Consider the following 24,941-nt stretch of genomic DNA (forward strand, 5'->3'; position numbering starts at 1 on the left):
TGTGAGGTAAGGGAAATGTGTGTCATATCTTTACAAACATCACATTGACAGAAAAAATCGGAAAACATCCTGTGCTTTTATGGGAGGACAAGTAGCCCCAAGGACCAGAATTTAAAGCCAATGTTTTACCATTATTGCCCGAAGAAAAGTGGCCTAACTGCGCAATACTGCTCTGAGGCAACAGACCAAAAATGGTGTTTTAGTAAATAAATTAAATCAGAATCTGCCATAAAAACTTATTTCAATTTAAACATGCATAAAAATGAAATCATACTTAGCAGCAGCTAGCACTATAAGCTGTGTCTTGGCCCCGGAAAGGATTGCTCCGCCCCCAGATCAAAGATCAAAACCTCATCTACTCGTTAATTAGCTAAACACGGAGGTGTCTTGTGTCACAAAATAATAATAATGATCACCAAAAATGTTGTTTGCTGCCTGAAGGCATCAGCATACCATAGAGGGTTAACATTAAAGACTAAACAACCACACAGGGTTAGATTACGAAAAATGTTCAAATCCAGCTGGGGCTGAGGCGAAATTGCAGCGATAACTATGGGTTTTCTGTGTTCCTCATAAAATTACGTTTAAATCTTATACTGTATACTAGGTCTGATTGTGACTTTATCTCTAGCTTCTCCCTGAAGGTGTAAGCTGAGAAAGCACAGTTGTTGTGTCGCCTGCTGTGATGTCACACGCCGGATGAACCCGCAGCTGCACCCACTTCACGTCAAAACAATCCGGAAGACGACACAGCATGATGGAACTGTTGTTGGGGCTGAAACGAGGTCAAAGCTAACACAAATACAAGTGGGTTTTAAAGCAGTTTAATCTAATAATGCTGTTAAATATGCAAAAGTAGCGTCTGAAGCGAAGGTTATTTAACCGCTTAAAGAGTCCAGTCACACAGGCTAACCTCGCATTTTGGATTCAAAGTCCATATCCTAGCTCTTTAACGCATTAAAGTCTTTTAGCTAACCGCAGACTGTTCCAGGGATACCATGGGCAACGGAATGAATAAGGTAGGTTTGCTGTTGTTGTTTATGTCATGTCATTACGCTGTTTGGGGGTGTTTTTGATGGTTAAAAGTCCAAAGCGATGCTGGTGAACGCAGGCGCCAATCACTGGTCGCTAATCAATCACGTGACACGCTCTGCCCTGTCAAAAAAAAAACCCCAAAAAAGACAAAATTTGGATCCAAGCCAGGGCTCTTGTGCTAGACTCTAACCTACAATACTGTTGTATGCCAACCTTAAGTTAAGTGTCTGTGTCTGCATGTCATGTTTTGATGCTGTGATATTGCACCCTTTTAACTGAAAAGGGTCCTCCTAAAAGAAAAAGCTAACTCATGTTGTTTTTATTAAAAAGTAAGATTGTTTATATCGATTTCTTCCTAAAAATGAAATTGTCATCCGCATCTATTTTGAGCTGCCACAACAATGTTCAGGTACTGTAGTGAGATATTTCATTAGAATCAATCCAGCACTTCATTACCTTCATACAGCTATTGTTCCATAGGTATAGTACCAAAGCTGTACAGTAACACTCAGTGGCCGTTTGCCACCCATCACATCATTCAGATAACCATGCATCATTGCTTCAAGCCTTGTATGGCCATAAGGAACGTTTCCTTTGCTCGTAGCTCCACTAGGATCTTTAGCCTTAAGCTTTAAATCCAATCTGGCTCGAATCAGAACATTTGTTCTTTTCATGCGAGGTTCTTGAAGCTGAATTGTAATGAACATCTAAGTGCAACATGTCTGTGACTGCTCCTTCACAGGTTGTTGATGGACTCTACCTTGGGAATATAAGAGGTAAGACAAACATGTATGTAGATTTATTGCTTTAATTACATACAGTATAGAAAGCCCAGTTGGGCCAGGTGTTCGGTGTAGCATTAGAGTACAATATTTTGCTCTGAGCACACTTTACATATTATCATTAATTCTCAAATAATGTTTAATTAGGGGAATTTTAACTCAACATAACTTAATCTTCTATATGAAAAAGTGAAAGCAGATTTTTAACATAAGCCCTCCCTTTTAAGCACATATATTCGTAGCTTAAAGAGTAAAATAATGTAATATTGTAAAGTCTCGCCCACAAGAAAATTAAACTGCTACAATGTGTGGCATAAAAACTAAAATAACAATCCAGAGCCTTGTGTTTCACTCTAGTCCGATGCAACCTCCTCAAGTTAATATGGCATTTGGAACATTCTAACTTTAGCTGCCTTGATGACGGTAAGAGTATAATGGCTAAATATAGCTAAAATGACAGGGACAAGTGACCACTTGCCCATCTGTACTAAGTAATGTTGCAGGATAACAAACTACTCACAGACCTGCTTCTGTAGCTGCTTGTAACGGGTCAAAGTCATGATTGTTTGTGTAAGATTCATACCAAAGGACCTGTTGAGATATGTTTCCCTCTCTCCTTGTCACAGATTCAGAAAACAGAGAAAGTTTATCTAAGAATGGCATCACACACATCCTGTCTGTGTACAACAATGCAAAACCGGTGTTTGAGGTTAGTGGGAAATCATGGTTAGTATTTCTGGATGTATTATGATTAAAAATTGCTACTTTCTGTGGAAAATCTTACCTGGTGTTTTTTTTTAAGGTCATGCGTGCAATGTTAATGATGTAATTTGTGCTTTCAGCCATCTGGGGGTGGTGATGAGTTATGGTTGGATTGCTTTGAAGTCTTGAGACTGAGATTGACAGATAAATTATGAGGTTCATGTGTATTAAAAGACAGAATCTTATTTTGTGTAAAACTGAACTTTTTTTTACTCTGGTAAAGAAAAAGGTTAAGTGTGAGAAATATGATTTAGAACACCGATATTCACCACCATAGTATATCTCTGTAAGTTTCACATTGTCTCTGGTTTCACACACTGCTTACTGTAAATGCATTGTTTTGAGTGTTGGACACTGACCAAGACCAGGGGAACACATTAGATATTGATCTACAACCAGACTGACAAAAGGTTACAATGTTTTCTAAACAAAAACAAAATTCAAAAAAACCCCATGCCTCATATATATATTAACTGAAAATTGTACAAATAAAACAGAAGAAATATAAAAAATATATGTATGCTTATTTTTAAATTGATTCCAGCAATATCTTCCAGAAAAGGGACGTGTTTACTACCGTGCGTGCCGCTTCCTATTTTAATACAAACCTGTAAACGTTTAGAAACTAAGGACACCAATTACTATAATTTCTTTTTACGTATAAATTTAGCTTCTGTCAGTTTGGAGCCTCCTTTGTTGTATTGTTATGACAGATTTTTTTGTAATCTGCCACAAAAATATCAAAGTCAGTTGATCACAGAGACGCTTGTACTACTCAAGACATGCTTATTTTAAATGCAGAAAGCTTTGGCAGCTTATGTTAATACACAATTTATATTGTTCAGCATTACTATGTTGCCTATGACATCAAAGGTCATTGGGGTTTGAAACGTGCTGTGATAATAAACAGTCCCTCTCGTCTCCTCTTCATAGAATAGAGTAGATTGCAATAGCTCTTTGCTGTCATTGTACATGTACAACAAACTTGTTGGGGCTCCATGCCAACTGTGGCTTTAACTGGTTTTAAGCTTGTTTTTGCATCCAGTAATTTCTTTTTAATCTATAATAATGTCATTCTTTAAATAATATTATACACCATGTGTGATGAAATCTCAAATACTTAAAATTGTAATCTGGGAAAGTATTCTTAGTCTTACACAGAGCGCTGAATTTCTTTTGAAGACACTGTGTTTTTGAGATGCTACTACATCATGTCACTAATTCACTTGAGTGTCTTTTTATTAGTATTACACAACTTGTCCAATATTTAGTTGCCTGTCTCCTAACATTTTTCACTAATGTTTTGCAGGACATGACATACCTTTGCATTCATGCAGCTGATGCTTCCAGCCAGAACCTGTGAGTAAACACGTACATGAAGGTTTAAAAACATTGGTGGATTCTTTTTCACCCTCTAGTCTTGGTTCCTTTGCAAATTTCAAAATGTATGCAGTAGACTATTTATAGGAGAGGAGAAGAGCAGTAACTCAAACAGTAGTCATACATAGGAGTTACAGCCATCTAATGATAGATTAAAGTTATTTAATATTCACTTCATTTCATTCTGTTCCTAAAGACTGAGCAAAAGAGGGCTTTTATTTTTTCACGTGCTTGTGAGAGAAAGGTTAAGTGAAAAAATAACAGATGAGTAAGTATGTTTAATGTGTCACTGTTCATCCAGAGTCTGACTTGTTGCTGCTCTGGGAGCTGGCGCTAACACGACACATTAGTCATAGCAGTCTTTGACCTCACACATCCCTTGTTGCTTTAAGTTTGCAGCATGAACTGAGGGGACAGTAAAGAGCCATTATTCAGTTGGAGTTTAAGCATTAAACTTTAGTGTCATATGACCCTGGTTGATGGCTTACTTTAAGGTCTTTATTGGCGTTGGAGAGGAATTACGTTGTTATGTCTGCACTAGTGCCCTACGTGGTTAGTCAGGGTTCATGCATAGGTACAAGTGGGACATTAGTAGGAATTTGATAAATCTCCAGTATATTATGTCAAAGACTTTACCTTGTTGGGTCAAAAAATCTCAGCGTTACTTTGAGCTCCACAGTTACTCAACCTCTCCTTGATTTGAAGGGGAACTTTATTTGCTTTAGTTTGTAAAAAAGTAGTACTGAGTCAAATGTAACTTAGTGAGAACTGAGGTTTAGTGGCTGGTTGGAAGTTGATGATTGTTGGGCTGGAGATGTCTGACCTCCACTGTCGCAATCAAGCGTCCTTCCCTCAGGCAGCAGAGGAAGGAAACCTAAGTGTGACATCTGGCTGTTTGCATCGACCACCCAGGGCTTTAATAAACCCCCTCTGTCACAATCACTGGTCTGAGTGATGCGAGGGTGAGGCCAACTGCCGTCCCACCATGCATGCCATGATCTAGGGGCCCCTGTCATTACATGTGATGGCCTCTGTTACATGGTGATGGTACACAGCAGAAACTGTCTCACATTTTGTAAAAGTTTAAAGCTTTCTGAAAAACCTTAACCTCTATGATTGCTTCAGTTCAGCAGAAAAGGATTAAGGTTGATGTGCTTAGATACTTCCTCGCTAGGAATCATCACATACTATACAAAAAAAAACTAAAGTGACAGCAAATCTTAGACCTATGTCCTAAATCACTGAAATAATACTAATACAGCAAAACTGTGGTCAGACTGCAGAAACAGCCCTTTTTTTTAATTGTTATTTGTGCAGCAGACAACGAGGAGCATAACAAAATAAATGTATCTAGCAACTAGCAAGCAGATTAAACCTATTTAAGCTTCTATGCATTTTGTGATGTCAGTGTTTTGTGAAATTCACACTGAAGACAGTAAATGCTATGAGGAATTCACACCCAAGACAGCAAGTGCTTAATTGAAATGGCATTAAATGTTATTTATATAGTTGCTAACAATGTATGTAGATATTTGTAGAGAGCCAGGGGTTCCCCTTTTTTTTGAACCTTCTCTGAGAAAGTCTGTTAGTGTGCGTAGAGCATGAAGGTGTAAACTTTTGCATTTGCATCAACGTGATGTGCTTTGGTCATAACTAAGGAAGCTCTTTTTTTAAAAATGATTTTTTGTTGTTGTTGTTGTTTTAGGCATATTAATATAATAATATTTTTAAAAACAGAAGCTCATTTTGCATATTAAACATACAGTAATCTAACAGCTTTTTGTTGCTAGAGGACTATTTTTATTCCAGTGTTCTCCTATTCAGTTCTACTTAACCGTAAATGTTTGTCACAACTTAGTTTTCTGCATATTAAACAAGACTGCCGGAAACTTCTGTGCTAGGATGACAGAACAAAGTGCTGAGGAGACATCTTTTAAAGAAGAGTTTGGATCTCAGGAAGGAGGAAAAAAGTAAAGTGACAGTCTATTTTAGCCCCAGTCTGTTACCCTGTCTGCTATTGAGTAACCAGCATCTGCTCCTCAGGAGACCAGCGCTATCAGCCATGCAATTCTTGATTATGCAAAACACCAGCAGTGTTTCCTGACAGTGTATAAGGAGGATATTTAAGGAGCAATAGCATTGCATTATGCTGCTTTATATTGGAAGATGTTTTGTGTGGATTTTTTGCAATCTTACAATTAGCGGTGATTTATTTTCTAAATTTACCCATGAAATGGCATTTGCTGTATTTTTGGTGTAAACCTAAAACGATGCCTCTGTTCGCACTGAGTAACCCAGCGCTGGAAAAAGACCAAATTTTGCAGTTAAGACAAAATGACGGCATTTACTTCCCTTGTCTGTCCCTACTGTCTGTGCTCTGGTCGACCACAGACTCTCTGTTTGAGCATACCCAACCTCTTTCTCACATGACAGCTTGGAGTAGCTAAAGGGAAAAAAAACACACCACAGTATGTTCTCCTGTTTCTGAGATATAACATAAATCTGTTGAAACTACCTCACACATTTCTGAACTTATCTCTAAATCTGAGAGTAATCTGTAGTTTCCACAGCTAATCTTAGTATATTATTATGGTTTTAACAACCTTTATGGAACCACAATGTTTGGGCCTTTAACACAGTTTCAGTTCAAGGTGGCCTTTTTCATATCCTATAATGTGTATTCCATTTTTAGCTTTAGACTCCTTAAATGTTACTATGACCTTAGTAAAAGTGAACTGTTGTTTTCTGTTTGATGAGCAATACTATATTGACTCAGAAAACTTTACTGTGCTTTTTTTATGTCTTTCCAGACTGCAGCATTTTAAAGATTGCATTAGCTTCATCCATGAATGTCGCTTGAATGGTGGATCTTGTCTAGTTCACTGGTAGGTATTTACATCCAGCCAGCTTCCTACTCAAAACCAGAACAGGTCAGCCGTCTTTTTTAGGTACTTTCACAGTCAACATGACATTTGTCCTGATGGTTTGTGGCCTGTCCCATTTTTTTACCAGTTAACCGTAGGAAGTAAGGTATTAAACATCCAGCTGCTTAATGAAAAGAACCAAATAAGCCAAATGTCCTTTGTGTTCTTGCAGCCTTGCAGGTGTATCAAGGAGCACTACCATGGTGGTGGCCTACCTGATGACTGTCACCCACTATAGCTGGGAGGAGTGTCTGTCTGCTGTCAAAGCTGTTCGTTCCTTTGTTGGGCCAAACTATGGCTTCCAGCAGCAGCTGCAGGAGTACCAGACTACACAAGTCTCAGAGGTAAACATGCAAAGAAACAGAGAAGACATGAATGCACACACACTGTACACTACCTACAGAATGCATCCAATTCCCTTTTACTACTTCAGTGTTTCTGCTTAAAGTCAAATTTTAAAGTGCTTTTTCTAGCAGTAGCTTTGTGGTATACTGGCATTCTGTAGAAACTCTTGTGCTCTGTTATTTGTGATACAGACCCACACACATACATGCACACAGGATATGACACATACACCATTACACAGCACAGGCAGTCTGTGGTCAGTCTAGCAACTGTTAATCTGTTCAACTGCTGCATACCTATTTATATTCTTTTTTTTTTTTTTTTTTAAATTGCTTGTAATTCTTGTTGAGGACAAGAAGTATTTGTTTGAAATGACAGATCTGAGATTTACAACTGGAAAACTAAACCAGCACACATCTTCTGTTATATGCAATGGTTTACAAACCCTCAAATATTTTAATATCACAATGGCATAATGGTCTTTTGTATACGCAAGCCAATTACTCATTTAGTCAATCAGTAATCCAGTCTTTAAAATAGTACATAAGTTCTTAATATTGCATTCAATCACTAACACATCTTAGTACTAACTCTTAGGTTCAGAACTCATAGCAAGGGTTTCTAATGCTCCTCTGCTGCACATCAAGGAGGATCATCTCTGCATTTCTCACCTTTCTAAAAAATAGCTTGTGTTTTGTTTTGTTTTTGCCACCAGCAGCTTCACAGGTTTGCATAGCTGTTTTAACTTTTAGAATGCCTAATTTGTGATCACACATTTAAAAAAACATTCCTGTAATGTTTTTAGTTTTGATTCATGCACTTTCAGATATTACCTTGCTTTTTTCTTATATATAAATACATATATGCATAAGGTTGTCGTCAAGTTTACATCCACTCATCATGGGCATGGATGTCATTGTAATTTTGGGTTTTCATTGGGTGGAATCATTATGCAGCATACATCTTCAGTAACTTTAAAAAAACAAGAAGTGGGTGCACAAGTTTGAAGTTATTTTAGATTTTGTCTAATTCATACAGGATCGAAAGTAAAAATACATGCTCAAATATATACATACACCCAGACTAATATTTAGTTAAATGTTTCTTAGCAAGTTGCACATCGATCATGAGTGGCATCCATGTCCTTCTGTGGCCAGCTTATTCTTCCAGATGGGTAGCTGATGACCAATAAAGCATGTGTATTATAATATCTTAGATCTTATTCCCTCTATTGAGCTGGCTTCTGATCATCTTTTTTTTTTTTTTTTTACCTCATGGAGGTACTTCCAATGTGTAGATTACTGAGTTTTAGACTTTCTTCTCATCATTCCAAGCCATACTCAGGTTAGACTACTGTTCTTAGAGTCTTGATGTTTTGCTCTATCAACCAGTAGATGGCGCTTTAGCCAGTCTGAACACCTGGATGAACACCTGCTGTTAGCATCCCACTTATTTGTTTTTTGCCAGGCTTTTGTGAAGTGCAGTTAGCTTCTTTACCCAGTACGTTTGGATGTCAGGTCCTGGTCCTATTCAGTCTTAATTCTGGAGACTTGTTATTGAATGTTTTTTCTTCTGAAAGGTTGCTTTGGTCTGCTCTTAGGCTGGTGTTGTGTGACACCTTTCTCTCCAAGATGTTCTTTCACTATTGCTCCTTTTAAGCTCTGCATGGATTTGCCCTCATACTATTGTACTTGCAGCTGAGAGTGTACCCTGGATAGGTTTTGGGAGAAAAGGCCATTTATTCCCATGGCCTCTGTCCAGAGCTGTGAGCCTTTGTTTCGTAGATTCTATGGACAACTTGTTGCACTTCCTATTGATCCAGGACCTAACTCCCATGACACACTTCTACACCTCTCGTAACCAACTAAAGGACTTACCACTATAAATTTTAAATAAAACAACTCAGATGCAGTTGAAGTGCAAACTTTCAGCTTTAATTTGGTGGTTTGAACAACAACAAAAAAAAGGGGAACTAAAGAATTTTTAACACACTCCCTTCATTTCAAGGGCTCAAAAGTAATTGGAGAAATTGAAAAACTAAAATTGAAATGTTCATTTCAAATACTTGGTTGAAAACCCTTTACTGGCAATGATAGCCTGAAGTCTTGAACTCATGGACATCATCAGATGCTGGGTTTCTTCCTTTTTAAAGCTCTGCCAGGCCTTTACTGCAGCTTCTTTCAGTTGCTGTTTGTTTGTGGGCCTTTCTGTCTAAAGTTTAGTCTACAACAAGTGAAATGCATGTTTATTGTGCTTAAGATCAGGTGACTGACTTGGCCATTCAAAAATATTCCACTGGGTTGCTTTGGCTGTATGTTTTGCGTCATTGTCCTTTGTCATTGTATTATGAAATGCCGCCCAATCAATTTGGCTGCATTTAGCTGGATTTGAGCAGACAGTACGTCTCTGAACACCCCAAAAATTAATTCAGCTGCTTCTGTACTGTGTCACATCATCAATAAGACACCTTAATGCCCACTCACATCCTGGGCCATTTGACCTCAGGAAATCACATGATAGGGTGGGGCTAGGTTTCACAGTGAGCTCACCCGAAACCTTGGCTGATTGTGACCTACACTCATTTTCACACCTTGGCTCGTGTGATTAGGTAGAGGTCCCTCTTGGGGGGACACTCCCGCAGGGCTTAAATCTGGAACTCTCCACATTTTGACCCTAGAACTGAAGAAGCTTCTCAGATGAGAGGTGAAACATCTTCAAGCAACAAGTCCAGACGCTTTTCTTTCCAAGCTCCTTAGATTACGATGACCTGGATGACTGAGAACCTTCACAGACATCATCAGTAAACAGTAGTGTCCCAGTGCCACTGGCAGTTATGCATGCCCAAGCCATCATACTGCTTCCGCCATGTTTTACAGATGATGTGGTATACTTTGGATCATGAGCTGTTCTTATAATGTACTCTATACCTGTTTTTTCTTGCCATCATTCCAGTAGAGGTTGATCTTGGTTTCATGTGTCCAAAGAATGTTTTTTCAGAACTGCGCTGGCTTTTTTAGATGTTTTTTTTTTTTCTCAATCTAGCCTTTCTATTCTTGAGGCTTATGAGTGGCTAGCACCTTGCTGTGAACCCTCTGTATTTAATTTCATGCAGTCTTTTTTTTTTTAAATTTTTTATGGTGGACTTGAATATCGCCTACCTCCTGGAGAGTGTTGTTCACTTGGTTTGCTCTTCACCATGAAAATGATTCTGCGATCATCCACTACTGTTGTCTTCTGTGGATGTCTGAGTTCACTAGTGCTTTCTTTCTTTTTCAGGATTTACCAAACTGTAGATTTGGCCACTACTAATATTGTAGCAATTTCTCAGATGGGTTTTTTCTGTTTTCGCAGCTTAAGGATGGCTTGTTTCGCCAGCCTTTGAGTCAACTGTCCAAATACAGTGGGAATTTAGAAACTGCACCAAAGTTTAGAAGAACTAAACTATGAATCAGATAAAGTCCACATAGTCCAGAAATAAAAACATGGCAATGCAAAGTACCATAATAGGTCCCCTTTAAATGTGAATTTTAACTTCCTATTGTATGGTTTATTCTAGAAAATATTTCCAGGTAAGTATGGTTGTGTATTTAAAGAAAATCTCAAATATATCCATGGTTTCCTTTAGCTTCAGCCATGTGGTGGACGCTTGTTGGCAACATTAAGAGTGGTCCTTCTCCTAACTTGAATTTAACAGAAAAGCTCACCTTTTTGTAAACCTGACTTATCTTGGTGCCTACGCCTAACCAAAAGCAAGACAAAGCCTAAGTAAACAAAAGTGAAAATGAAATTAAACAGTTCATGAAACAGGACACAAACTGTGGTCTCCAGGTTCACAGTTTTGTGATTTTAAACCACTGCCACCCTACCTGCCAGTATACTCTTTAAAACAAGTATTCTAAGTATCAGTTGCATGTTTACATTATAACTATCCAAAACATGTTTCAAACAACAGTTATTAACCAGATAAGTTTAGATTACTTCAGTTGTTCCCAAACTTTCTACCATTAGTTTAATAGTAAAAACTAATTTGTTTAATTAACCATACATTTTTAATTTATTGGTAATGTTACTGTAAAGTGTTTTAATAATAATAATTATATATATATATATATATATATATGATAGATAGATAGATAAAATGTTTAAGCCAGTGTTTGAAATAATATTTCAAACACTGGCTTAAACATTTTGCATAATTTTATCTAATTTATTTAGCGATAGCTCTAACTGTGATTCCATTCCATTGGCACTTAAGTAGTCGTTGCACACAGAAGGGGAACTGTAGGGGGTTTGCTGGGATTGCATTAGCTCGGTACTGCTCATCACGTGTTTAACCATTACTGTCAGCATCTTGCAAAATAACATGACTGGAAAAAAAAATGGTCATTATTTGTAGACTTTGCATTGACTTCGAGGATTTAAAGGGAAATAGGTTTTGTGTATTTGTGATTTTCCCACATGTGTCTCAGATAGAAAGTGAAGAATCTGAATTCAGCAATGTCTTCAATACAGCTCTAGCAACATTGTGTATCAGTGGTCATGGTTGCAGTGCATGTGAGATACAGCGTAATATACATAGTGACTAAAGCTTTGTAGTCTGTAGACATTCTGTAAAAGTTCAACAAAGGTTAGAAAAACAAGTTCCTGAAACTGAATGAAGCAAAACAGCTCCAGGCTTTTTAAATTTCAATTTCTCTAAAAAGCCTTAAATTTATCTATAAATTTGCTACATATCATAATATTGTAACCCAGCCAAATGCTCGCTTGTAACTGGATCACTGAGTTGTCATTTACAAAAAGAACAATCTGACAATTGGAAAGCGTGTTTGTGTGGGTGTGCAGGTGCACTGGTGAGTGGTGGCAGTGATGACCACAGATCTATCTGCTTATGAGTAGCATGATGAATTAAAAAAGGTGCAGATCTTTCATGTTGCCTTCATTGTGAAGTTGGGCAATAAACTGGAGCCTTGTCAGAATTTACTAATGTTATGACTTGAACAAATTCATCACTGGGTGAGCTTCTACCGATTTTATGAGTTTCTACTTTCAGTTTGTGTACCACGTGAAACACTTCTGACATGATTCATGTTCTTTATCAAGATGGTATAATGACAGATAAGAGCAGGTGTTGTACAGGATTCGGATATGACTGAGTTTATTGATGGCTTATCTTAAATCTTTGCTTTGAATTGTTATTAATTTTTACAGTTCTGTTAATATTATGAGTCAGTTGTGCTCTGTTTGGTTTTTAGGGTGAGTGTGACAGTACTAATTTTAGGAAGATGGAGACTTTCACTTCATTAAAGAGTAAGGTATTGCACAAAATAATTGAATTCCTGGACATCATTACAGCTCCTCCCTTTTTGACCTTTTATTAAACAAACGTTTAAATGTTTACTGCAAAGTAATGCTGCTGCATATAATACACTTATTGATAACCACCCCTTCTAGCGACTTCTAGTGTTTATATCTAGCTCTGAAAAGTCAATAAACTGTACTACAGTTCGACCTGGGCAATGTGAGGAAAATCTAATATTGTTTTTTTTTTTTTTTTAAAGCTGTATCACGATACACAATATATATATATATCACGATATGTTTAAATAACCTCCAAAAACAAGTGTTATTTTCAAGCATGTAGTGCCTGAAATTGCACTGGTATACTCATTCAAATCAACCATTCAATATTTTTTTCCAACTTTGAATACAAAAAACATCTGAATGAATCGAAATGTTTTATTTTAACCATTTTTTTAACCATCAGTTGCACAGAGGTTTTTCACATATGATAGTACTGTCACAGTAAGACTCTTTCTGTGGTCAACCCTAGACCAAGAACATTCACAGGTATCGCAGCTGGTTTATTTAACATTTTCTTTGGTGTGTAGGGAGACATTGACATGCAGAGTTTTAAAACATTGTTCATTTTGCAATGAATGACTTTTCAGCTGGTGGGAAAAATTTGGGGTACTGCTACCTTTTGCAGCAATAGTTTTACAGCACGTTTTGCAAATTACCGCATTTTGTTTGATGTCCTCCTTGTGAAATACAAATGACAGTGAGTCTCATCCTCTCGCTCCTCTGAAATTCCCACTGTTGCCATATTTCTCGCTACCTGGTAGTATATAAACACACATGCTCACCGCATGTGTACCAGGTAGAACATTTTTCGGTTGGGAGGGGCTGATTAATGATGCATTTGCAGCATGTGGGGGAAAAATAAACCTCACAGTGAATTACATGCAGACAGTTCAATATTGCCATGGAAATTTATACTTGATGGTTACGATAAAGCCACTTTAACCGTCGTACATGGGAAAACTTGCAATATATCGAACATAGTCTATATATCACCCACCCCTAACTACAATCATTTGAAGGAGTTCACTTCGGTGTTATTGGATCAGGAAACAAACTTTTTTTTAACAATTTGGAGCAGCAAATTTTCATTCAACTCTCTCTTGCGCTCTCACTTACATGCACACACACTTCCCTTTTAAACACATAAGACAGTTTAAATTAAATTAAAATATACTTTAAATATAAATAATATAAATACTTCATAGAAGGTTCAAAATACACTTGTATCTCTGGTGACATAGATATGTATCTATATATAGTAGAGATGGACCGATCCGATATTACGTATCGGTATCGGTCCGATACTGACCTAAATTACTGGATCGGATATCGGAGAAAAATAAAAAATGTAATCCGATCCATTAAATATCACGAAAGCACCTCACAAAACTTGCAACACGCCGTAACTCACCTCAGAACGTATGCATCACGTGATAGAGCAGCTGTGGCATGCAGGACCTGTCGGTGGTCTGGATAGCATGTGGAGCTTCGCTAGCAACCTGGCATTTCATCTCCGACAAAGTTATCCCCGAGAGAAGTAAAGCAAGTGTGTAAGTCCATCTCTGAATGTTTGTAAAGCATTCCCACGTTAAGCTTAACAAGCGACTGCCTCTCGCTCTCCGGCTGCTACTTCAATCCTGAAACTGCTTAAATGATCAGCTGATCGGCTTTTCTGTCACGAGTCTGTCTCTTGTTTGTTTTTGGTCCACTTTGCGCCAGAAAGAGCAAACCAGCGGCTGAACAACAGCAGCACGTTTAAGCTTGATAAGCTGTTGTTAGAATTTATTTAATATTAATTTCTACACCAGGATCTTTTTCTACGTAGCTGACGCTGGTAACTGTGCAGGGGCGGATCTAGCAAAGTTTAGCCAGGGGGGCCGATAGGGCATTAACTGGGAAAAGGGGGCACAAAGACATACTTTTCTTTCTTATTCTCATTTAAAATGTCTAGCTTTTAATAAATAATTATCTGACACCCAAAGTTTTAATTTGATGTAAAATGAATAGAAGTCAATTACTGTACATAGTGACTATTAAGTCTAATATATATACCCTAGTAAGCTATGGTACTTTTTACTTTGGGAAGGTACCATCTGTGCAGTCTGCAATTTTGTTGAAGAAAGATGTTGAATCTATTTAATATTTCTTGAAAAATAATTGATTTCTGTGCATTTTTTTTTCACACTGCATCAAATTAAGGTTGATTACGTCGATTAAGCATCATGAGGTGGCGCGTGAGGGGTGGTTCCCTATTTTTTTATTTATTTAATTTTGTTGTTGCTGGGAGTTGGAACCCTATTAGTTAGGTTGCTTAATATTTACGCTAAGTACTCTTTAAAATACCAGAATAGGGAGGATGGTGTAGGTCTAAGTTTATTAGATTGATCAGTATTGCTGAACTATGAAATATTTTTTTTGTATACAGGTATAACAGAATAGCTTTAGTGTAGTTGTTGTTTTAAACTTGAGTATGAACTTGCAGACTTGCAAAATGCAGCAAGATATTTTAAAAAACAGTTTTGTTGATTAAAAAACACTATATCGGATTCATATCGGTATCGGCAGATATCCAAATTTATGATATCGGTATCGGTATCGGACATAAAAAAGTGATATCGTGCCATCTCTAATATATAGATATATATATATATATGATCACAAAGCTGCACAAATTGCATATAGGTTTAGAAAAAGAGGAACAAGAGAGTTGCATTTTCCATGAAAAAAACTAAACAAGTGTGTCACCATTTTAATTGCGCTACTTTCTGTAAATTTAGCTTTTCGGTATGAATACTCAAACTATTCTTTTGACATGTTCTCTAATGAAACTTGGGTGGATATGTATTTATAGCTTATAATCCACCTGTTTCTCAATGTTAAGCAGACTAATGTACTGTTTGAAGACACTGTAGATGTGGTATGAGGCAACTATGTTTCAAGGAGATCTGTGAATTTTAGGGAGGACAATTTATGTTGTATATTTGTTATTGTAACTTACAGTATGAATACAGTTATAATAAAAAGTCACTATACTAGCAAATCTAAAAAAAACAACTAATATTGTAAAAGTTTGTTGTTGTTTTTTAAATTTCAAATAACTTAGTACACTTTACATTTTAAAATTATGTCCTGAATTCATTACATGGTGAAACATTGCAATTTTTTGTTTTAATTGTGTTGATATGGATTTTAGCTCATGAAAATCTGAAGATTACTATTCAGTCAGTGTAAATATTGTGCATGTCTCAGTCTAGTTCAATACATGCAACCACAATCATGGGAAAGACTGCTGAGTTGACAGTTGTCCAGATGATCATCAACGCCCTCCCCAAGGAGGGCAAGCCACAGGAAATCATTGGTTAAAAAAAACTTGCTGTTCCCAGAGTGTTACATGAAAGCATATTAATGGTAAGCTGACTGAGGGGGGAAAAATGCGGTAGGAAAAGTAACTGGGATGACCACAGCCTTGAGAGTAAAGTTGAGCCAAGAAATTGGGTGAATTTCACAAGGAGTGGACAGAGGCTGGTGTTAGTGCATCAGGAGCCAACAAAGCACAGTCTTTGGCAAAGGAGCTACAACTGTCGCATTCATAATATCAGTCATATCCTGAATCGGAGACAGTATCAAAGGAGACTTATGTGCTGAGGAGAAAAAGAACTGGACTTTTGCTCAGGGGGACAAAATCCTCTTTTTAGGTGAAAGTAGAAGTTTATTTGGGAACTTAAGTTCTAGAATCTGAAGAAAAACCATAGAGGCACTGAATCCAAGGTGTTGGAAGTCCAGCGGGACGTTTCCACAGTCTGATGATTTGGGGTGCCATTTTTTCTTTTGGTGCTTTTTGTGCTTAGTCCAGTCAAAGTCAGTGCAGCTGTCTACCAGATTTTTAGAGTACTCCATGCACACATCTGCTGACAAGCTTTATGGTGATGCTGGTTTCCTTTTCCAGCAGAACTCATCACCTGCCCACAGTGTCTCATGCCAAATGCCAGAAAGTTGATTCTATTCATCTAGTTGTAGTGTTTTTAGTGGGAGAAACATTTTGTCACTCATCTAAGTGACGAATGCTCCAGATGATCATGGATGATTGAGCATGCATCAAGACTCTGCTACCAAATGGTTTGGTAACCATGGCATTACCATGCTTGACTGGCCAGCCAACTCTCTATTGCATCTGACCTTAACCCCACAGATAAACTATGAGGAAGACAAGAAACACCTGAACCAAAAATAAAGACAGGCTAAAGCCGTGCTTGCGGCACTGCCGAAGTGTTCAGTAACACCTCAGCAGTGCCACAAGCTAATTGCTTCGATGCCACACTCCACTGATGCAGTATTTAGTGGTAAAGGAGCTCAAAGTATTGTGTATTAATGAACGTACTTGTCAGAAGTTGGATATTTCTTATGGTAAATTCTTTTTCAATTTGAAAAAATGTTATTAATTTGAGATACTGGATTTCTGATTTTTATAAGCTATGAATTATTGTCATTAAAAAAATAAAACAAATAAGGCTTGAAATATTTGCCTGTTTCGTGTATATAAAATATATGGCAGTGAGTTATGTAAAATTGTATTATGTAGTTTGATCTTAACCATAAAAAATGTTATTTTAATTAACTGTTTTCCTTTCCCCTCTCTTCTTCAGTACAGAGTATGGTTACGGTCAAGTTTCCGTCCCAGTCCATTCAATGACCAGGAGCAGGTGGGTGCCCTGCTGAGCCAGTACACAGAGCAACAGCAGAGCCAGAAGAGGGGAGGTGATCACAGCTGGATAACTGTCAGTGACTACCCATCCATGCGATCCAATGCTGATGCTGATGGTGATGATGAAGGAAGCGGCTGAAACACAAGTCTGGTCATGCCAAACTTGTTCCCATTGCTGCCTGGAAATAGGAAGCACCCACTATTCTGTACTCATTTCCAAATCAACCCTCAGTCATATCTAACCTACATGTATTCATACAACTCTAAAAGCATAAGATAATATCGAGCACTTTTTACTTTATTCGCGTCTGTTTTTTTAAGAAGAGATGGAGGTTGATTTAGAATTGTGCTACAGACCTATAACCACTACCAGTACCCGCCACAGTCCCTTACAACCAAAACAGGGGTATTGGTGCTCACAGACGCCTTACTCTAAACACCTCAGCACCTTAGCCATGATGAGTGATGACCTTTGTTTCCACATGGACTCCTGCAATGTTCAGCTCAGCAGCCTTAATGCCATAATCAACTAACGGCATCTTAAATGAACATTTTGCCTATAGTTATATAAATATCTAGTCTGTTAAATCTCAGTTAAATCTAAAACCAAACTGATGGTTGATTTGATACGTACAAGTTTGCATATCAGCACTGCTTTTTGTGTTTGTAGGTTTGACAGCATGAAATTTGTTGTTACATTCATCCTACCTATAAATAGCTGCAACATACATCATAAGCATTGTACTAGCCACCTACAAAGATCACAAAACAATGAGTTTATCACTGCCTATGTAATTTACAGTATTCATGTTGACATAGTTGGATACTGCTCTTTCAGTATAGTTAGCACTTTCACTTTCATTTGGTTCATCGTAGAGAAAATTCCAAGCTGTGTACACACCACTTGTACCAATATTTGTTACAAAATCTAGTATCAGAAATCCACACCAAAACAACAAAACAAGTCTTTATATAAACTAGCAGAATATTGTGAGGCTAAAAAGAAAACTGTTATCAGTTCCCAGCAATCATTTCTTCTTTGCATTCATTGCAGGGCTGAGAGGACTGGTACTAAGTTATCCCTCACCAGGCACACAGGATTAAAGAAGAGCCAAACCTTTTTAAGTAGGTTGACACACGGAGACCGCACTGTGGACATTACAAATAAACCACTATGAGTGACACCTAAAAATATATTGAAAACAAGGCAAAATGTTCCTTTAAGTTTATTAACAGCAGGTTAAATTTGGGAATTTGAATTTAAAGTATAACTACATATTCAGGATGTCTGTAGTCCAAATGTTAAAGTCTTCCTGATTTTACCGAAGCTCTGATGTTATCTTTTTACTGTGTCAAAACAGATTTTTAAAGAATTTCTGTTTATAGTTTTGTGGATAATGTTTGTTGTCCTAATTGTGTATTTATGGTGTTTTGTTTGTTGTGTTTTATAATGAAATGCAGTGATGGAGAAATAATGGAATTGTTAATAAATCCACCCTATGAAGATAACGGTGTGTCTTTGTCTTTATAGTAAAGCATAAAAAGCAGATTTAGCTTGAGATGTATATTTGAGGATAAAACGTTACAATGGTTAAAATAATGAAATTAATTTCATTTTTTTCCTTAAGGTTTTCATTATTTGACATAATGAAACAAATATCAGTCTAAAATAAGGATTACGTTATGAAGCCAGCCTTCCAAGAAGTGAAGCGTAAGTCTTTCCTTGGAAATTATTCCTGCTGGGCCGGTGGGGTTGCTTCCAGTTTCCTCCTCTAAACAGCAGTATATCATTGAAAGTGTGTATTTACTTAATATTCCTGTACACACCAAGTGGGGTGGGGGGATTTTTGTAATCACATAGGCATGTCCAGACAGGTTAACTGTTGGCAGGATTTCCAGAACCTTACAGTTCAGCAAAATATTAAAATGCTAACTGGAAGTCTTCTCTTAGGACATGTATAATGAATTGAACTGTCAGTGCACCCCAGGGTGGCTGTGGCAACAATGTAGCTTGCCATCACCAGTGTGTGAATGGGTGGATGACTGGATGTGTAAAGCGCTTTGGGGTCCTTAGGACTAGTAAACAAATACAGGCCATTTACCATTTCACCATAACTGAATCCCAACTACATCTACCAAGTCTTGTTTTTTATCAGATGATGAAATTATTTAAATCACTCTACATGTGCATAAAGAATCGAGTATTTAATTAGCTTACTACTTTATTTTTTTGTATTCTACATTTTTGGTGTACACAAATTCATATAAGCCTATGTTCATATAAAAGTGAGAAGCAGATTGATGTTTCTGTTTGAAATCTTAGTTCAAATATGACAGTAAGTGTCAGTTTCTGTAATAAACAGGCACATTAGTCCCTAAATGATGTCACAGGGATTTCATGATGGACAGAGAATAACAGTAAATGTTTTTACTGGGAAAATAATAGTTAATGTTTTGTTTTAATAATACGCTGCGGTTCCCCGTTTTGAGCCTAATATTTCACATATAATCACGATCATTTTAAATAACGGTAACGGTGTAACATCTTCCAGGTGTCTCTGACACATGGAATCAGTCCACCTCACCATCGCACTGACAGCTGACCACTTTTACCTGCACAACCTTCTAAACTTTCTAATCGGAGGATGAGTGGGCGCAGAAGGGATATAGTACCTTGGTCTGGAGAGTAGAAATCCCCTCAAAGCACAAGGTAACTTGTGACTTTACGGGTTTATTCATAGCGCCGCGTCCACGCAGCTTTTAGCGTAGGCAGTAACTTTATAACCATCGTCTGTGTCAGGCCATTTCTTGTAAATGCCCACGGTTAGAAGAAAAAGTCTTCCGGTATGGGCAGTCTTACTGAAGCGTCAGTACTCGTCATTGGTCAGAGTGTGGCAGCGTTGTCAAATCCTACCACAGATTTATTCATTCATGACACGGGGCACGAAAAAGTTTAAAGGCATGCGTTTCGGAGAGCTCACTTGATTAAATCTGACAGTGCGCATTCTATCAAGATCACAACCCCGTGCCAAGAGCTTATCTACCTGTCAATCTGTAAGTGCCTTTGATTTTAATCTCTCTTTTTAAAAAAGACGATAGCGCTTTATAAACTTCGGCTCGAATAAGACATTTTCATAATATCTTAAAGAAAGTTAACTTATACTATTTAACGAACTTTACGCGACATTTTCCACATATAGATATAAGCGCGCCATCTAAAAAGAGAGTTTCCACCATCAAGATGTCAAACACGGGAGGTCGGCGACTGAAGCAGTGGCTGATTGAGCAGATCCAAAGTGCGCAGTATTCTGGACTCCTGTGGGAGGATGAAAGCCGCACTATGTTCCGAATTCCATGGAAACACGCAGGAAAACAGGATTACAACCAAGAAATAGACGCATCCATTTTTAAGGTTTGTCTCATTTTGCCCCATTTAAAGATTGTTTTGTTTTTTGTTTTGGTTTTTTTGCGGCTAAAACCAGAACTGGTGTGATTCTTAAAGCTGTCCAACACTTCTCCTCTTACTGTAAGGCTGATTCTTTTGTGTGATTTAGACTATTAAAATAATTTTTCACTTTTTTTTCTTTTTGTCCTTTTTGTGCATTTTTACCTTAGAGTTATTATCTTATGAAGTGTCGATGCATTTTAATGCATTGTGGTGTAGCTATATAACTTAGATTTTCTTTCTTTCATTCTTTTTTCTTTCTTTCTCAAGAACAGTTTACAAAAATGATGTACATGTCTCTTCTTAAATTCTTACGGTTTAATCCAGTACAATCATATACTTTTCTTTGTATCCTCAAGGCCTGGGCTGTGTTTAAAGGCAAGTATAAGGAGGGGGACAAGGCTGAGCCTGCAACATGGAAGACCAGACTTCGCTGCGCCTTGAATAAAAGCCCTGACTTCGAGGAGGTGACTGAGAGGTCACAGCTTGATATTTCTGAGCCTTATAAAGTGTACCGCATTGTTCCAGAAGAAGAGCAAAAACGTGAGTTTGTGTTATCTCACAGTACACGGCATATCTCACAATACACTCTGTTATCTCTAGCAGTTAGCAAAATCACTTTTTCATTTGTGATTAGAACTGAGAGCAAAATACTTATTACAGACTGTAGTTCCTATAGCAGTGAATAATTAAAAGAGTATATATGTACTTTGAACCGACTCATTGTGTACTATTCTTTCACCCACAGACGGTAAAAGTTCAGTGATGGCTGTGACAGCTACCACCAGCTCTGGTGAGATCACAGATATGGACTGCAACCCCGAGCTAGAAGAGCTCATTAAAGAGGTGAGATGTTGTCTAACTTTAAAGTCTTTTTTTCATTCCACCCCACCTCCCACATATATTTAGATGCACTTAGCCTTTATTGTCACTTAGCTTTCTTGTCACTTTTTTTCCCCCTTACCACACTGTGCCGTCTCCTGCAGTACTTCGCGCACTTCACGGGGTTCACACTTGTTACACTCAGCATGAAAACCGTCCCACTTCTTCACAGCTGTAAAGTGTACAAAGGTGCTTTTGATAACATCTTATTATATTATTGTCCTTTTGCAGGAGGAAAGCTGTAGCATCCAAGCCAGTCCAGAATATTGGTCCCAGGGCAGTGTCAATGGTAAGATTATACTTTGTACCCAGTTTACAATGCAACACACAGCTAGATTAAATGAAGCTATTCACAGCACTGGGTCTTTTGTTTCAGCCTTCATATATCACACTGTTGTTGTGACACCACTTTTGAGAGACATAAGTTTGAATTTATTCACAAAATAAACTCAGCGGAAAACTCAGTGTCTCTGCATTTGTGGGTGCTAAATGGAGGTTATTTACTTGACTGTTGAATTCTGCAATGGAAGAATTGACTAACATCCTGTAAAACTTTGCTGACTCTTGTGATTATTTCTTCGTGAGATTGTAATAGAGAAATGGCATTTCTGATGACGCAGCAAAGTAAAGACATGACACTGTGGTTGTGTCCACTGCCTTGAAAAAAGGCCTTAACCCACCTCTTCCTCCTCTAATTCACAGCTTTCCCACTGCATCAGGAACCTTTGCCATCGAGCAGTCTCAGTTCAGGTATTTGCTTATTGTTATCCATGACCTTACATCATCTACTTGTAAACAAGCTTTCAGCTTCCATATTTTTGTTACATTTGTACGTATTTGTTTTCATTTCTGAATCTGACCAAATGTTTTCTTCTATAGCCCTCTGCCAAATGATGATCAGTTTTTACTATGGAGGAAAGCTGATGCACTCCACACTGGTGACTCATCCTGAAGGATGCCGAATCTCTCCGCAACATCCCCTGGGTCGGGGTGCCCTCTACAGTTCAGACAGCATGCAGAGTGTTTATTTCCCCCCTGCTGAACTCATTGAGTTTGAACGGCAGCGCTATGTCACGCGCAAGCTTCTGGGCCACCTGGAGAGAGGTGTATTGGTCCGTGCAAACCAAGACGGCATCTACATCAAAAGGCTGTGCCAGAGCCGTGTCTTCTGGAGCGGATTGGGAGATGTGGGCTCGCAATATGGCTCAATGCCTGGCAAACTCGACAGGGATGCTGTTGTCAAGATCTTTGATACAGCAAGGTTTCTTCAAGGTGAGGCTCTATATTGGTTCCATATTTTGGATTTACAGAAAAATACAGCTTTGTTTTCTATTTCTTTCACTTAAAGGAAGTAAGACTAGATACTGGTAATTTGCGAAGATTATCTAAACAGCCGTTCGTTTGTTTTATATGCTCCAGCTCTACAGCTGTACCAGGAGGGTCAGATTCCTGCTCCTGATCCAACAGTGACTCTGTGTTTTGGAGAAGAGTTGCATGATCACAACAGTGCCAAAAACAAACTGATCATCGTCCAGGTAAGACGTGTGAAATGATAACATGTTTCACTCAGAGTGCTGACTAGTAAAGCATTAGAAATATCACTTTATTTTTGAGCCTTGATAGTTTTTAAACAAGAGCTAGTTATGGCTTTATTCTGAGAAAAAACTAAAAACATAATTTTTGGGGTTTTTTTTCTCCTCATGGCAGATCACTTCAGTGAACTGCCAGCACGTGCTTGAGACAATGAACATGCGTCGTGCCCAGCCTTATTGCAACAACCCAAACCTAGAGATGTCTGATGATGCGGCCACTGACCAGATGGCTCGCATCTACCAGGATCTGTGCAGCTACAGTGCTCCTCAAAGGCCAACTTACAGGGACAACATGCCAATCACTGCCTAAGATGTGAGCAGTAATACCTGACAAGAGCTCTTCAGCTTGCTCTAAACTGAATACAGAACATAAGAAGAACATTCTTTGCTTTTCTAACACACGCTGGCGAGCCAAACGTGAAAGAGCACATTTCTTCTTTGACTATAAGACTTTAAAGCTGAAGCTCCATATTAGAAAGTCGACAAATTTTTCTATACAAGTAATGTTTACTTTTGTGTAAATACAGGGCATAACTCTGCCTAACGTCTGATTCATTTTTGTAAGATGTTTTTTTATTATCCAACTTAAGAGAACAGGTAGCATATTCATGCATGTTCAAATACTGTATTTCCTACAACTCAAGTCTTTATAGATACAAATCTTTCGTATCTATAAAGATTTCTATTCAAAGTCTTTTTGCAAAATGGCAGCAGTTTGATATATAAAAGCAATTTAGTTTGCTACACTGAATTTTATTTTTGATATTCTATCTTTTTCGTACTTTTTGAGTTTCTTTCTTGTTTGACAACCAGCTGAATAAACAACCAAATTTTTATCAAGTGTTGAGTTGATAAAAGTTGCATAAAGTTTTAGATGCAAAGTGGCATTTAATGAAAGATAGGTTTTACTATCAGACTTTTTAAATGATTGATCTTTAGTTCAACCTTTTGTAGACCGTGTTTCAAATAAAACCTTTTTTACTGAACTACATTTGTATTCATTTGTGTACAATCATACTTATGTGTTGTTTAAAAAGGACTATTCTATTTTGCAAAAATGACCTGTAGAGAAAGTACTATTGTTCAGATCAAGGAAATTACATGAAATAATGATATATGTGTTAAAATGATGCCAGCATATTCTCAAAGCACACTGTAATGAAACCAGGGATTCCATTTTATTATCCTATGCTTGGTAGTCCAGGAATGGTTGGTATTGCAAGCTAAAGTACGCACAATCTAAGCACTTATTGAATTTCCTTCATTTTTTTGAGCACTATTTCAGTGACAGTTTGTCAAAATGGAGAAAATAGAAAGAGAGGCAATCTTACCAGTGTAGAGAACAAAAACTTAGTCCAAACTACTCACAGTTTATAACTAGTATGAACTCAAGCCCTACTCACACAGGCCTAGAGACTGGTCTGGAACACTGTAACAATGGTTTCCCTGAAAATGAGTTTCCCTGACCAGTTGATTAGCTGGAGGTTCCTGGCTGTCACCAGTTGAAATCAGCTCCACAGAGGGTGCTGTGCCAAAAAGCTACCTTGTGATTCATTCAAAGTTTGCATGGAAACACTAACTTGTCTGCAAATACTTGCTAGTCACTCTTCAAGCTATAGTAAAATTTTAAAAGGTGCAGCTTTTGAAATGCTTTGGTTGCAGTAGTGAGACTTAGCTTTTACTTTGAAAGCAAAAGGTCTATTAGTAACTGCAGCAACCTGCTATGAATCA

At 37.7% G+C, this 24,941-nt stretch overlaps 2 protein-coding genes across 2 annotated transcripts; both read left to right on the forward strand.

Moving 5' to 3' along the window:
• The first annotated feature begins 682 nt into the window (after positions 1-682).
• On the forward strand, positions 683-18,800 carry dusp22a (dual specificity phosphatase 22a). Its single transcript, XM_085452895.1, has 7 exons — positions 683-1,019; positions 1,778-1,811; positions 2,444-2,526; positions 3,889-3,938; positions 6,770-6,844; positions 7,056-7,227; positions 17,233-18,800. Exons 1-7 carry the CDS (start codon positions 999-1,001, stop codon positions 17,428-17,430), a joined length of 633 nt encoding a protein of 210 aa, XP_085309021.1. The 5' UTR covers positions 683-998; the 3' UTR covers positions 17,431-18,800.
• Positions 18,801-20,235: 1,435 nt separating this feature from the next.
• irf8 (interferon regulatory factor 8) lies at positions 20,236-24,196 on the forward strand. The gene is made up of 9 exons (XM_085452896.1): positions 20,236-20,345; positions 20,492-20,703; positions 21,096-21,279; positions 21,485-21,582; positions 21,850-21,907; positions 22,321-22,368; positions 22,498-22,890; positions 23,038-23,153; positions 23,326-24,196. The coding sequence occupies exons 2-9, from the start codon at positions 20,533-20,535 to the stop codon at positions 23,518-23,520; spliced, it is 1,263 nt and encodes a 420-aa protein (XP_085309022.1). The 5' UTR covers positions 20,236-20,345; positions 20,492-20,532; the 3' UTR covers positions 23,521-24,196.
• The last annotated feature ends 745 nt before the right edge of the window (positions 24,197-24,941 follow it).

Source organism: Copadichromis virginalis, linkage group LG1 (assembly GCF_057382275.1).
Source record: "Copadichromis virginalis isolate Kocher_CV1m ecotype Utaka linkage group LG1, C_Virginalis_male_GT1.1, whole genome shotgun sequence".
NCBI lineage: Eukaryota > Metazoa > Chordata > Actinopteri > Cichliformes > Cichlidae > Copadichromis > Copadichromis virginalis.